Source organism: Hyalella azteca, unplaced genomic scaffold (assembly GCF_000764305.2).
Source record: "Hyalella azteca isolate HAZT.00-mixed unplaced genomic scaffold, Hazt_2.0.2 contig14731, whole genome shotgun sequence".
Lineage (NCBI taxonomy): Eukaryota > Metazoa > Arthropoda > Malacostraca > Amphipoda > Hyalellidae > Hyalella > Hyalella azteca.
In genome coordinates this window covers 8,796-23,253 of record NW_025944607.1, presented here as the reverse complement: position 1 = coordinate 23,253, position 14,458 = coordinate 8,796, and the positions used below count along the sequence as shown (strand labels likewise).

The 14,458-nt window shown below is 38.7% G+C and overlaps 2 protein-coding genes across 3 annotated transcripts in view; both read right to left on the bottom strand.

Annotated features, from left to right (window-relative positions):
- Positions 1 to 913: 913 nt before the first annotated feature.
- On the bottom strand, positions 914 to 5,278 carry LOC108674750. 2 transcript variants are annotated; one of them, XM_018162720.2, is made up of 2 exons: positions 5,062 to 5,278; positions 914 to 2,527 (listed from the first exon to the last, which is right to left on the bottom strand). In XM_018162720.2, exon 2 carries the CDS (start codon positions 2,186 to 2,188, stop codon positions 1,190 to 1,192), a length of 999 nt encoding a protein of 332 aa, XP_018018209.1. In that variant the 5' UTR covers positions 2,189 to 2,527; positions 5,062 to 5,278; the 3' UTR covers positions 914 to 1,189. The 2 variants fall into 2 exon arrangements, with proteins under 2 accessions (XP_018018209.1, XP_047740103.1); XM_047884147.1 differs by lacking the exon at positions 5,062 to 5,278 and adding an exon at positions 5,009 to 5,059.
- A 4,075-nt stretch (positions 5,279 to 9,353) lies between these two features.
- Positions 9,354 to 14,458, bottom strand: part of LOC108674751 — a gene marked incomplete at its 5' end in the record, with an annotated part of 13,113 nt that continues 8,008 nt past the window's right edge. The window contains 2 exons of the mRNA XM_018162721.2: positions 9,354 to 12,548; positions 13,727 to 13,808. Of these exons, the coding sequence (XP_018018210.2) occupies positions 11,486 to 12,548; positions 13,727 to 13,808 (1,145 nt within the window). The remainder of the gene's footprint in view (positions 12,549 to 13,726; positions 13,809 to 14,458) is intronic.

Sequence of the window (14,458 nt, the reverse complement as noted above, 5' to 3'; positions counted from 1 at the left end):
GTTACGGCCACACATATCTCCCGCTTGTGATCGCTGCCTGACCGTTAAATTTTTACTCCACGGACGCGCTTGCTCTCCGCTCCACATCATTGCTTGTCCGTTGAATTTGGGGCGCCATGGCGTTGAGTTATGACCAGCAAGGCAGCATCAAGACTCCTAAAAGTCTGATAATTTGCAAATGGAAAATTGTCGCTCGCATCAAAGTAGATATACCGTAGCACCTTAGCAATTTAAAGCCTTTGGTTGCAGGAGCTAGATAGGGCTGGCCTATTTATTTGACCGAGACATTTTAAATTTTACGATTTTTCTTTACCACTCTTAAAATGCAAAATTTACGTTAAATGTCTGATAAAATTCAGTCTTGAAATGAGATTCGAATCTCTCTGAAAATTTTCTCCCATGCTGATGGACGAAGATGCAGAGGTGCGTCAACCTTCGCCAATCTGAAAATCTGAAGGTGAGACTATGACCAATCCTTAAATTGTAAAGTTAATAATGAGTTTCATAAGAATCAATAGAACAATAATCCAGCGCTAAGAATATAATCCACTTTCAAATTTCAATTTATATTGATGCTGAATTCTTAAGAGATAGAGCAACCGATGATAAATTTTTAAGTAACTTCTAAGTTGTCTACTGTATTCCATTGCCTTAATATAACTTATACACACTAGTTTTTTTCAATTTAGTAGTAGACAAATTTCCATTCCCAAAGACCATCTTTGCGATTCGACTCAGAGACGTTATTGATCTACCTTTGTTAATTTTGTTGTCAGGAACATTTTATTGCAAAATGTTCCTGACAATTATTATTGATTACCGACATGACAATTCTGCATTCGCTCACATTTCAATAAAACTTCGTATTGACGAACAAAGATATGAATTTTAGGGTTAAAAGAATGACAAAGGAAAGAGTTGTGTCTTTATTTAATTTATGCTAAGGCGTGGGCATAACATTCATGGTCCTTCCGAACTAACGGTAGATGAAAACAAAAGGCCTCGTTAGCGAAGCATTATCGAAAACTGCAGGAAATTTGGCGCATAATTATCATTTTATATCCAGGTTCATTTGCAAAAATTATGAAAATTAATCTTAGGCGTATTCTTGAAATGTGTTCAATTTATAATTTTCATTCGTCAAACGTTACTCTCGAGATGAGGCTTCATACCGAATACTTGCTACTCATCAACCGTGAATATTTCGAGCAAAAAGATTGAAATAAAAGCTTATTAAAATACAAGTCAGAAAAAATCTACTAGATTTGAAACGAAATTGATCAGCACTGAAATCAACAACCATAAGTGAATCAGCAGCTGAATTAATTCTGTTCCCTCCAGCATTCCCAGTTTCCAGATCGCTGTGTTCAGCCAGCGAGTGTTTTCTCGTGACGAAAAAGTCTGTTACTCTGACTTCAGAATTAAGCATCAGATCATACGTGGCACATGACACTCTAAAAGCCCGTGTGTCGCGAGTGATGTTGAACACAGCAGTAGGATTCATCGTCAAGTTTGACTGAAGTTCGATGCCACTTCCGTACCACACGTGCACGATTGGATTGTTTGCTACTTCTTCCGTCGACATCCCATGACAACTTAAGGAGATGTTCTGCGCAGACTCACTTATGAGGATACTTTCAATTTTTTTCAGTATAGGAGCATCAGAAATATCATAATTAACATAATCATGAAGCGTTCTAGAGCCAAAGTTGGCAGTACAATGGAACCTCCCAGGTTGCGTTATGTTAGCAGCAAGGAATTGTCTGACTAGACACTCTTTCCCTCGGAATTTATGTTCGACGTGCCCTCGTGAGTTCTTGATAACTCGCATATTTGGAGTTACTGGTTCATCCCATGCATCTGATTCTTGAGTGACAGTAAATTCGTAGTTTCTGCTGGTCGGTCTGTAACAAACTCCAACGACAAAAGCAAATGGCAATCCTCTAGGAATCAGAATGTCAGTAAACTGGGGCAGCTTTGTGATGATGTCTCGAGTCGTCCAGGACGGACAGTATGCGCTGTTCATGAAGCTGATGAAAGGACTTTTAGTGACCATAGGCACCCAGCGCAGCAAACTGTTTCTTTGCGTGCAAGTTGGGCGCACAAAATTCGAGATATTCATTGCTGACACGAGCGACGACAGGCGTACGTTCAGGAAGATGAAGACAATTAAAAATTTTAGGTGCATTTCTCAAAAAAATGAAACCAAATGAGATTTTCAGTATTTTCTAACTTCGAATATTGACTGAAAATTTTGCTCGGAGATTTGCTACTGCAACTAAGCCATTTTATTCGACATTATTTCATGAGCCTCTTGCCATTCGTTTACTTCCGTCATTCGCGGAAGTCCTTTTTTTCTATATATCCTGGCCTAAATTTTTTCTTAGTGGCATCAAAAGGTTTATTTAGAAAATTTTCATGGACTTCGGCTCTGCAATATGGAAGCTACACTGCGATATTACATTGATGGGCTGATGACATACGTCAAGCAGCGACGAAGTAGGTGCCTAAATGAGCCGAGAGACAGCTGAAAAAAAAAAACAAGAAAATTTCATGAACACATAAACAGTTCAAACCTCACTCATTCCTAATAAATTATGTTTCATGAATTAACAGAATTTTATGATCGAGAAGCTAAATTTCGAATTCTAAGCTCAAATAGAAAGCAGGAGATCAATATAAATTTCTACATATTATCTAATGTTGTTTATGCTGTATTTCGATACCCGTTATATTTAAATGACTAATTGCAAGGCAAATAATTACCATATTAGCAATAAGAAGTCTTAAGGCTTGGTTCACATCATACTGCTGATCATATGTCAGTCTCGGTCCGTTCCCTGCCAGGTGTATTTACATGTTCAGTCCGGTCACGGGCCAGCCAAACTTCAGTCCTTCACTTCCTAAATTGAGATGGTGTCTGGGATGGATATATTTGATCTGGCTTTCATGGTAAAATCTAGTATGCAGAGCTGGCAATCTTCTATAATCGTTAGAAAAATAGTTAACAACGCTGCAATCACGTCCCGGTCAAAATATCTTTTGTTTAAAGAATATTGGACTGGACCGAGTATCCTTGCACGTACCCGGCAGTACTGTCAACCAAGCCTAACTCCAGCCCCTGCATTGACAAGAACAATCGGCTAAAAACATAAAGAAAGAAATAAATTTCAACCGTGAATGAAGTCTCTTGACGGTGGACAGTTTGCATGCAATAATGTGCAGTTGAAGAGCTCAAAGTGGACAACAACCAGGAGCGATCACACGACTAGAATACAGCTTTGATAGCCTTTCAACTTTAAACCTTGACTCTCACTGATGAAATGTATTTAAATTTTGACGTAAAATTATTTGTTCCAAGTGACTAATCTTAGCAATCTACCCTTAGCTAATGATTCTTCTAAAAGCAACTTCAAACTTCCAATAAATCAAGTACAGATACCAAGGAGGAACAAAAATAGCGATCGGTATAAAAATTACCCAACCAAAATAGTCAAAACACTGGATAAATGAGGCGCAGGTAATAGATTTGTTTATGCTCAGACAGTGGGGACCAAAGCTAAAAATTCGTGAGTGGAGTCGCTCATTAACTTTTTCAGTGGGCGTGAACAGATCGATGCTCGAGGTTGGGGAGGAGATTATGGTTTTAGTTATTTTCATGATTGAGAGTTTGCGAAACTACAGGATTAGCTTTAAACTCTTTTCATGGCCTCGAGTTAGAGGTTTATAAAAACCATAAGTAATGATGGCAATTTAGAAAATCAGTATATATGGAAGAGATCCGTTCTATGAATTAACTCCAAGATGAAGTTCGAAGATCATTCTCCTATTAGCAAACATTGGATTCCGATTGAAGATGCCTTAGGGTAGATCCGATTATCTGGCATTATTTGACCCCATATATTAGCGAGCCAGTTGGAATTCGGTTGCAATTGTGAATCTGAATCTAATCATAACGAGGTTTACGACCATCCCTTTGATTTTACATTAGAAGCGCTAAAATCGAGGCCGATGAACATTAATTGCTATGGAATGCTGGTATGTAATTAGGTTGGCTGATGAATGAAAAATCAAATCCGAGGAAATATAGGTTTTGTTGGGGTACATTTACAAATTTTGAACGTACAACCGTATGAATGCAAACCACTCCAAGAATTGCATGCAAAAATTCAAGCAAAAATACCAGATAATTCTAGATGACGAGTTCTGAATAATAGATATTGGTTTTATGTATCAGAATCCTGCAGTAATTATATAATCCATCTATGAGCCGAATCTTTGGCTGACGTGTCCAATATCACGAGATTCCATTATACGACCAACGTCAATTAATAAGACACACACTGACAAATTTTAATTTGCTCCAGAACCACCTATAATCCAATCAAGTGAATCGGTGTGGAAGATTTTCGCATTGTCAGTTCAACAAAACTAGAATGAGGAAGGATTACCTATAGGGTCAATCAAGTATTTTCATTTCAACATATTATTTTTATGTCTAAATTAATAATAATCATCAACCTATTATTTAATTATGGTGTGTACTGCTTGATTACAGCTACGGTAAATGTTCACTTCATCTATCTCCCTAAAACTAATCCTAATCTACAGGTACGCGCAACGTGACTTAGAATTAGGAAGTCAAGCGCCGTCATATGAACATTCAGGATCAGTATGACATAGCGTTTAATTTTCCATGGTCAATATAATGCGGAGACCATCAATAGATTCCAAGACATCTGCTGACGAATAGACACAACATTTATTCACCAGGAAAATATTTGTGAATATAAGTGAAATTTGAGCTCTTTCAAGCATTGGCCTTGCCCACATCGTTAAGGCAAGATATTAATAGCAGGTGTGTAGAAATTACTTGATCATCTTGCGCAACGGTCGGTAAACTGACTAGCCAAATGAAAACTCTGACTAAATATAACCTTAGCGGTCAATTCATACAAAAATATAAATACTTCCTTGAAATGCCAAGTGTTTATCAGTTCAAACTGACCACAAGGTTGCTGGCGCTTCTAAAGAAGTTCAACCAATGCTCAATAAACTGACCTGCGCTTCATTAGTCAGTCATAGTGCGCCGGATGATCATTGCTTTGGTGGAGTAGCACGAGTGTTTGATGGCAGGGTGGACACGTAACTTTCACGCGACCGAGCGCAAAACTGGTTCCCAATAGAAAATACGAGTAATGAATTGAAGTTAAGAAATCTATAGACGATTAGAAATCTTAACCCTCATCATAGCCCATGTCGAAATGGTTCAACTAAATAGTCATCAGCCATCTCCATGCCAAAAAATTAATGCTATGTTTTGTCCCACGTTGTGTCTATGAAAAATGTGGACTGCGGATATGGCAGAATACGTTCTGTGTAAATTTGAAAACCTATGGCATCGTGAGCGGAGACAACCTACGTGACATTATTAATTAACAGAGTTTCGTCAAGTTTATTCTTCTGTTAACGACCGGCGGTTAGACCTATACGTCCCTTGTCAGATGAGTTATTCAGGCTTGCCGATTAGGTGCAAATAGTAAACGAACTTTAGAAAGTCTCCATATTCTAAGTTCCACGTTCCAAAAATGTTTCCTTATTCTAGCCATCTCGACGCTCCGTTGTACAGTCATGGTGCCATCTGAACGATCAACCAAATGGTCATGCAGCCATATAAACGATCTGCTGTACATTCAAAAAGCCGATAAAATATATACAATCGTCTCAACGATCAGCCATACAGTCGTCTCAACGATCAGCCATACAGTCGTCTCAACGATCAGCCATACAGTCGTCTCAACGATCAACCCTGCTTTAGTCTTCAGAATCTTATTACAGTGAGAAGAATTACCATGGAAATTATAATGAGAAATCGGGATATCATTCAATCATTAATGATCATGATCCATAATTTAGGAATTAACTTACAAATTATTACGAATGAGTTAATGGAGCCGTAGGCTACTATCTTTCATGTATTTTTCAAAAGTGGATGCAGCTAATGCATATTCTAAGCTCCAGAATTTCATTGTAAAACTGATACGTAAATTTTGTATACAGAACAATGTGTAAACAGCTAGTGACACCTTATTGCGGCGATGCTGCAACATAGCTATTGCAACGGCCGCACATTTACGGCCGCTGGATGATAGTGGATGCGAGTTCCCGTCATGGAAATGGTATTCCTGAACTTCCATTTCCAAACGACTAAAAAAACTTTTATTTAAATGTTCATATTTTGATTCTTGGGCATGGTAGAGGATGATGCATTCTCTGGAATGATGGTCAGATAATTGATCATTGGCAGAGGCATGAAAACGTTAGCCTCAAACACAATCCGGGGGGGGCATTGGTGGAAATTTTTTGGGAGGCGATTTAAAGTGATCATATACGGTAACTTGCTCGCTAAATGGTTACTGATGAGGGCTTCAGCTATTGTTAGGTTAACGGCGTCTGGACACCGCATGACGATGCTGCTGCAAGCGTCGGGGCACCGCATGACGATGCTGGTGGAAGCTGCTAGGCACCGCATGACGATGCTGGTGCATAAGTGGGACACCGCATGCCGATGCTCGGATGCTGGTGTGCAGATGAAATTTATCCAGCACGGCAACAGCTGTCAGCAGTTACGTAGCTAATAAGCAGACTAAGGTAGACTTCATCTTTCATGATCTCAATGATCAATGATCATCTTTCAACGATCTCTCAACTTTTTGTTTCCTTTTTCGGGTACGCCATAGTCAGGTTTCGCGTAGTCCAAACGTAAATCTTCAATGCAAGTTCACCTAAGGCTAGATGGTGCTAATTATAGTACTAGGTGATTCACGGAAATTTCCTGAAGTGAAAGCTCAATAAAAAGAGAACTATTAAAGATATCATTACAAAATAAATTTTATAGATAAATACATTACCTGAATTTTTGTTTTATTTAGTTTTTAAGATGACATTGGATAAATGACCACCTATAATGTCAATGCATCCAGTTAGTCAATTTTTCAAGTTCCATTCAACTCGCTGAAGCATATTGACGGGTATAAGGATAAAGATAACATGATTATTATTTGTTTATTGAGGATGTGGGGTTGTCCCCCATGTCCCTTAAGATAACATGATTGCTTAAATCGCAAGTTGATCAAGAATTTAACAGCAAAGAAAACAGCCAGAAAATTCACAATTTCATATGCGAGAAAACGTTTCGGATTCCAGCTTCATCGTCAGTTCAAAAATCTAAAACACAAGTACAAATATCCTGCAAACTGAAATTCACATTGAAGATATTAAAACATAAATTGTCAAATGAAAGCATATAAGAACGAGGTAAACATGAGCAGACAAACCAATCTATTCACAATGTCGAGGGTATATGAACTGTAAGCGACATTTAGACTGGCTTTTGGCTAGGCGTTCATGCCGAGCAGTGCAACGTCACGGTGTCCGATAGTGATTTTAGAGTTTTAGCCGGTTTTTAACAACCGGTTTTTCTGACCTGTGAATTTTAGATTCCCTGTATATTTCTAAACAAAAGCATAGTGTAAATGCCGCTTACATGTTTACCTCATTCTTATTTGTTTTCATTTGACAATACATGTTTTATTATCTTCAATGTGAATTTTAATTTGCTAATTGTTTGTACTTGTCTTTTAGGTTTTTGAACTGATAATGAAGCTATACTCCGAAACGTTTTATCGCATAAGGAATAGTGAATTTTCTGGCTGTTTTCTTTGCTTTTAAATTCCTGTTAATGACGGGTATGTTAGTGATGGCTTGGCGTATGTTGTTCTTCAAATGAGGTAGGGTGCTTGAACCGTCATTGTAAACAATTGATTGAAAAGATAACCAAAAAAATTACACGGAGCCAAATGGGGGGATCTGGCTGGCCAAAGAAGATCACCTCTCAAGGAGATGAGGCGCTCTGCAAAATGTTGTCTCAGAAGATCCATTGAGCATCGCGCTGTGTTGGCCGTGGATCCATGCTGATGGAATCAGACATCCCAAACATTCATTTCAGCCAGTTTTGGCAAATATAGGCGTCAATCATTTGCGTGTACTGAGCTGCAGTGACCGTTACTGCGCGTTCGTTTTCCTCAAAGGAATAAGGGCATTATGCTGACTTTTGACACCGCACACCACTAACCTTGCGTCCTAGTGGAATCTTACATCCTTGTGTAACCTTGCATCGTGGTGTAACCTTGATCTTGGTGGAACCTTGCACCTCAAGGCCCCTGCTGTTCCAGGGCCCATGTAACCCGGCTTCCTTCTAGTTTTCCTTCCTCTACTTCAATTGTTAATTTAATGTTCAGTATGTTACGCATGTTTCGATTTTCATCCCGTGCTGAGCCCCGGCTGCGTTCCAGCGTCCACGGTAGGTTCTATAGCTGGACTAACTCTGGGCCGCAATTGGGATTTTCCAGCTTCTCTGAACTACTGTTAGAGCAGTAGTTTTGAATTCTCTAACATGATGCAAGTGTCGGGGCATCTAATAACGATGCAGGTGCAAGCGTCAGTATATCGCGTCACGGTGCTGGTGCAAAGCATTGGGACATCGCATGACGATGCTGGCGCACTCTTCCAGCTCTATGCGAAAAATGGGTTCGTTGTGGGCCTCCATCAGGTGGTTCCTTGGTCCTACATATACTGAATGTGGGAAGTGAGAAGGTGGATCACTGTTGTAGTTATAATCCCAATATAGTCCATATTAGCAAGAAATCTACATCCAACCTTCATTAGACAGTAAATTTATTAACAACATTGGCCTCCTATTTTTTGCTGGTGATGTGCATAAGAAGGTTCCGAATTTCCGTACTTTCACAGTAAATCAATCGATAGATTTCGTTCTTGTTTGGTTGTGCTCACGTTGTTTTGAAAGCTAAAGCAGATGAAAGAGATCCTTTCATCTGCTTTAGCTCGTTAGTTGTGTATGTATCTAGATGATAGTGACATTTCCATTTGTTTTAGGTTCGTTGTTGTGTCGGCTTTAGTTCGATCGAAGCTTTGCTTCATTTGTCAATGGTTCTATTTGCAACCTATTATTGACGGAAATTTTTTCCAATTTCTAACTTCATTACTTGAGTCACTCTCAGATATGGTCTTGAATTCAATCCTGAGCGTATATACATACCTTGTGAAATTCATGTTGCTGTTTTTGTAGCACAGAAATGAATAGCAGGCGGTGCACAATTATACATTATGCATTGTTTCTCAAACATTGCTTTTCAGAGAAGCATCACAGGATTGCAGCGTTGTAGTGTAAGAAGAGACGTTCTGGCCCTACACCAGCGCTCATCTCCAATGGAGACAGGACAACCTGGCTTGGAGGTGTCGAAGAATATGAAAGGAAATTGAAATGGAACACGAACATAACGTCATTATAATTTTTAGATTATGCATAAATCACAAATGTTACCTTTTTACCGATTTCCCCAAAAAAAAAATCATAGTAAAAGAATATTACATTGATCTTGAAATGCATCAGTCCGAATTCGAATAAAACCTGATGATTAACCGTGAAAAATCATTAGTTACTATTAGAAGAAGAAACATAACTTTTTCTGGCAAATATTTGATTATGAAAAGAAAATAACTATCATTGAATAAATATTATTTCCCTTTTCTGCGGATCTTATAAACGTCATCAAAGGCATTGGTAAAGGTATGATAATGCGAGTCAGAAGACATTAGAACATGAGAAAGATAATACGCCAAAAGACAAAGTATTAGAACCAAACTACAAACCTTCATTCGGTTGACTCTGCAATTATAATGAGTGAGAAACTCGCAGTGAAGCGCGAACAAGGGCAAGAGTTCATTGGGCAACAAGTCGACTTCTGTACAGAGTACCTAAATATCATACAACCGGAAGAACAATTGAACTATTACAACAGAAACCAAACATTGTTCGCGGCTATCCGAGGCAAAAGAAATACTTTATTATTATAAGATCGCCTAAAATGCAGAACGTTCGCTGACTGGAATACAAATAAATTTGCTCACACCTACGTATATAGACAGCATAATTCTCGCTTTAAACATTCCGAAGCTTTAAGTTTACTTTGTACATAATGTTATAACAATCCGAACACAACTGAAAGATAGACTATTATTGGTCATCATAGCAATATATACACGGGTGATGCGATGGCAGGGAAGTTTATACTGAAAATTTTTCGATGCCTGAAATTTAAACAAGTGAAATGAAATTTTATTGCTGCCTTACAGCACCCACTTGCCAGCTCATCTCTTACTCCAATGACTAGAACAAATATTTATACATCAATCTAATAAAGCTATCCATGCTGCCTAGTCGACCTTAATGTTCAAGCTGTCCATTAGTTGGATCCTTATTAGTCCAATCTAGTTTATTATCATGCTTTTGAACGAATAACTAGAGTTACCTAGAACAACATTAGCTGGGGATTAATGGAACGCCGTTGCCTGCCTGTCTAGCTTAGTGCCAAGAACATAAATTAGCAAGTAATGACACTTCAAATTTTACCAGTAGGCCCCCGTTCAATGTCATTGACTTTTACTTAACTTTCTGCAGAGGTGCACAGGCTTAGAGCTAAAAACTACGAGCCTCCACATGCAGGTATAACATTAAAAAAAGTAGTTAAAGAAGTACCGGTATGTGATATACTATTATTTTTGGGGAGCTGAAACAAATTAAATTTGAATAAACAGTTTGCTTATGCGGGTCGAATAATCACCAAAAAATTATAAGATGATGGCTAAGACTTATACCTATGCAACGATACCACAAAATTTCATTTAAATAATAAATGTATACTCATTCCACTTAAATGAACTTCAGTATTTCCTTTCACAGAATTTTCGTACGATCATCTTCTAAAGTCTAAACGTTAGTATGTGAAATAATATACACTTCACTCTCGTTCCTTTACACATCGTCATAACTTCAATTTTCACTTCGTTGTATTGCACTTTCAAAGTCTGCCGAAGTTATTTTCAAGGCGTTTTCGAGTTTCATCTAAACTCACATAAACGAACAGGTAAAATGAGCTCTTTCAATTTTTCATTCGGCAGAGAAACAATGAAAATCGCTCTTACGAGAGCGTTGTTGGATGTAAATTTTAAAAGTTCCTTTCTTCACGAAGCAGAAAAATTTTAATTGACAATTGAAAACTTTTTCTAGTTAAACTCAACGAATTGATGTTTGGACGAATTGCCATCTAAGTTGACCCAAAAATTCATTAAATTTTCTAATTTGAATTCACGAGAAAAACGCATTAGTCGCGATCAATCCTGATATTACATTATCCAATCCTTTAATTGCTTGCATAATTGCAATCTTCATAGCCCTCATCTTTGCAATATCTTAATTATGTAATTGTAGTGCATGCGAAATTGCAACATTCTTAAGAGTTAATAGACAGCAATCCCCTTCTGTTACGAATTAAAGCCTGCATCTGCTAATTTCCCTACCTATTGTATAGTGTCATGAAAATAATTTCCAAGATAATCCTGAGAATTATGATTTTTTAGACACGACCTGGGACGCACTAGATCGTTTAACAGACGATTGATTGCCCAGGTTTGCACTTTCATTGACTTCAGAGACGTTCGAGACCAGATCCGAGGGCACCATAGCTTCACCAGCTCCTTCTGCAGCAACCCACTCGTGTCCTTGCGGGAGTGAGCCTTGGACTCCGTCGAAGATTTGCGCCAAACTGTTCTCATCGTCGCTTTCCGAGGGCGTGACTTCGGCATGAGAGCCGCAGCGCGACATTTCTGAATCGCTCGGAGAGCTTGATGAGGCGTTCATAAGGTTGACCAGAGGAGTCAAGTCTGAAGGAATTCCAGCGATGAAGCTTTCCTCCGAATCTTCTAAATTCTCCTCGTACTCGTCTTCTTCTGGATGCTGGAGGTGATTGAAAGAAGAAAAATTACCGTCAGAGGAGATCATATTTGGAGAACCTGTGGACCCATTAGTTGTTGTGCCGGACCATGACGAACTTTGAGGAGAAATTCTTTCAATGGACTCAGTACAGCTGCTTTCGGACGTGGTGTGTTCTCGGCTTCGGGAGCAAGGCGGCTGGGGGGGAAGTTGCAGACGCTCGTCGCAGTCTGAGTCGTTCACTAACTGCGATGCAATGCCCTCGATACAATGCCTACCATGATGCCTGGTGTAAAAATTCCCCGCACTTGTACATTTTGAGAGAGAGTTATTTCTGTATACTTGGTTTTTCTTCTCCAGGGAACTGCTACGCGATTTTCGAACGCAATTCCGCGCATGAAGTGAATCATGCTTTAGTCTAGGAGACGATGGAGGTTCCAAAATATTTTCATTCGACAACGAATCATTCAAATCAAGGACGAAGGAAACAGAATTACACTTTTCAACAACAGCTTTAACTCGAGGGGACGCGGGAGGAGAGAATCGTTCGAGGGAGGTCCTGCTATTGGAAGGCTCACAACCATGCTCTCTGGAAGAGGTTCTTGCATCACAACCGCAGACGGGGGAGCTTGTCAGAAGTCTTCTCTCGGTTTTCATGCTTTCGGATCTTCTCAAGTATGACTGCTGCTGCAGCTCTCTGCAAAAAACGGGCATTCCAAAATATTAACGCACTTAATAAAATAACCTGCTCTGCATTCAATAGAATAATACTAATTTGAGGTTGGCACATTAAATGCATTTTGGACAGCCTAAGTACCTCAACAAAGAAACATAACAGCTCGTATAGAGCGCCTTAACTTTCCAACCACTTAAGTATCGATGAGCTCTAAACATTTTTCAAGCAACAGATGCCTTTTATATGCGAATTCAAGTGACAAACTTTAGAGTTGTCGCTCATTTTTTCTCTGTTAGCTTTCGTTTTAGTTTTTAAAGCTTGATTCGAGCATTTACTCGCTGAAAATCAACTCGTACGGGTTTGATGATAGATGAAGGTGAGAAAACTTATACGTGTGAGCTGCATAAAAAATTCATGGCATGAATCAATGAGTTTATGATCAAAGAAATCAACTAGAGATGGAACAAAAGTTGTAACAAGCAGCTGAGTGGAGAAAATTAATTACAAGGCAGGAATTATCATTAAGCATGCGACTATTGGAATTTCAGACGTCAATTAAAACATGGCACAGAGTTTTACTTACCAGATGTTGGTTCATCTTTAGGGGAAATCGAGATAAAAAAAAACAACAGGATAAAGAGAAAGCAATAACATTCGAGTTCAAATGAAGTCAAAATGAACGAAAATTTTTAGGCTTTTTTAAAAATTATTTACTCGCCTGTCAGATCAGTGGTGATGTAGAGAACCATTTCTTTGGTCTTACCAATTATAATGTACTGAAGTCTACCTACTGTCTCATGGACCAAATTAATTTAGTATCGAGTTTGTACAAAAAAATATTTGATTTTAAGGACTGTAAAGACTGACAATGTTTTAGAAAGTAAGAAGAACAAGTTAAGCGTAACTATTACCATGAGCTTCGGCAATAGAGACATCACAGGAGCAGGATAGGCACTACCGTAAAACCAAGGAACAATTCCTACAGAGGCTAGGAGTCGTGAGATCGTTTGAGCAATCCTGAAAAAGTTGCTTCCAGCCGTTAGGCCGGCGCGGTGATGAATAATATGTTTTTACGGCTTTCAGTTGAAATGCAAATATAATGAGACTATATTTAACTGTATTTATCTGTAGAAAGATTGTATGCTTGCAGTGGTATACCTATTTTTAGAATATCTATACCTGTTGTGAGATAATATTACCTGTATTCATGTTGATGATGATGCAAGGAAGATGGCCGGTCTTCCCACGAAGTGTGGAGTTGAGACTGCTTCGTCATGCCATCTGCAAGAGGTGCGGCCTAGATGAAGTGCACCATTAAGAAATAACGGACAATACGAGAAGCCACTGTCTTAAAGGGTGAAGCACTGAGTGCACGAACAACTAAGAAGCCTGGGAGACGAAAACTTGAAAGCAGGGAGTCGAAGGCTATGACTTCCCAAATTTCAAGATCTAGGATACAACGAAAGTTGTAAACCTCATTACCGTTGAAACGATTCGCAACTTCGCGATGGGAGAAAAAAAGTTTATAAGCGTGATGTAGCTGAAATAGTTTGCGAATGCCATCACCTTCAGATCTTAAAACTTGTTAGTAAATAGAGAAATAAAAAGGTGTTTCTTGTGATCAAATTTTGTAATGACTTGATTGGCTAGTTGAAGGAATTCATGCAAGAACACAACGTTGAAAATTTACATGGAAAATAAAGCTGAAATTATCACGTATATTTGATACAATTTCGGAAAAACGACAAAAAATCATGCAAATAAGTGCTCATAAAACGATGATTAATGAGTCGTCTAAACATGAGCCGTCATAACATGAGCCGTCTAAACATGAGCCGTCTAAACATGAGCCGTCAAAACATGAGCCGTCTAAACATGAGCCGTCTAAACATGAGCCGTCATAACATGAGCCGTCATAACATGAGCCGTCA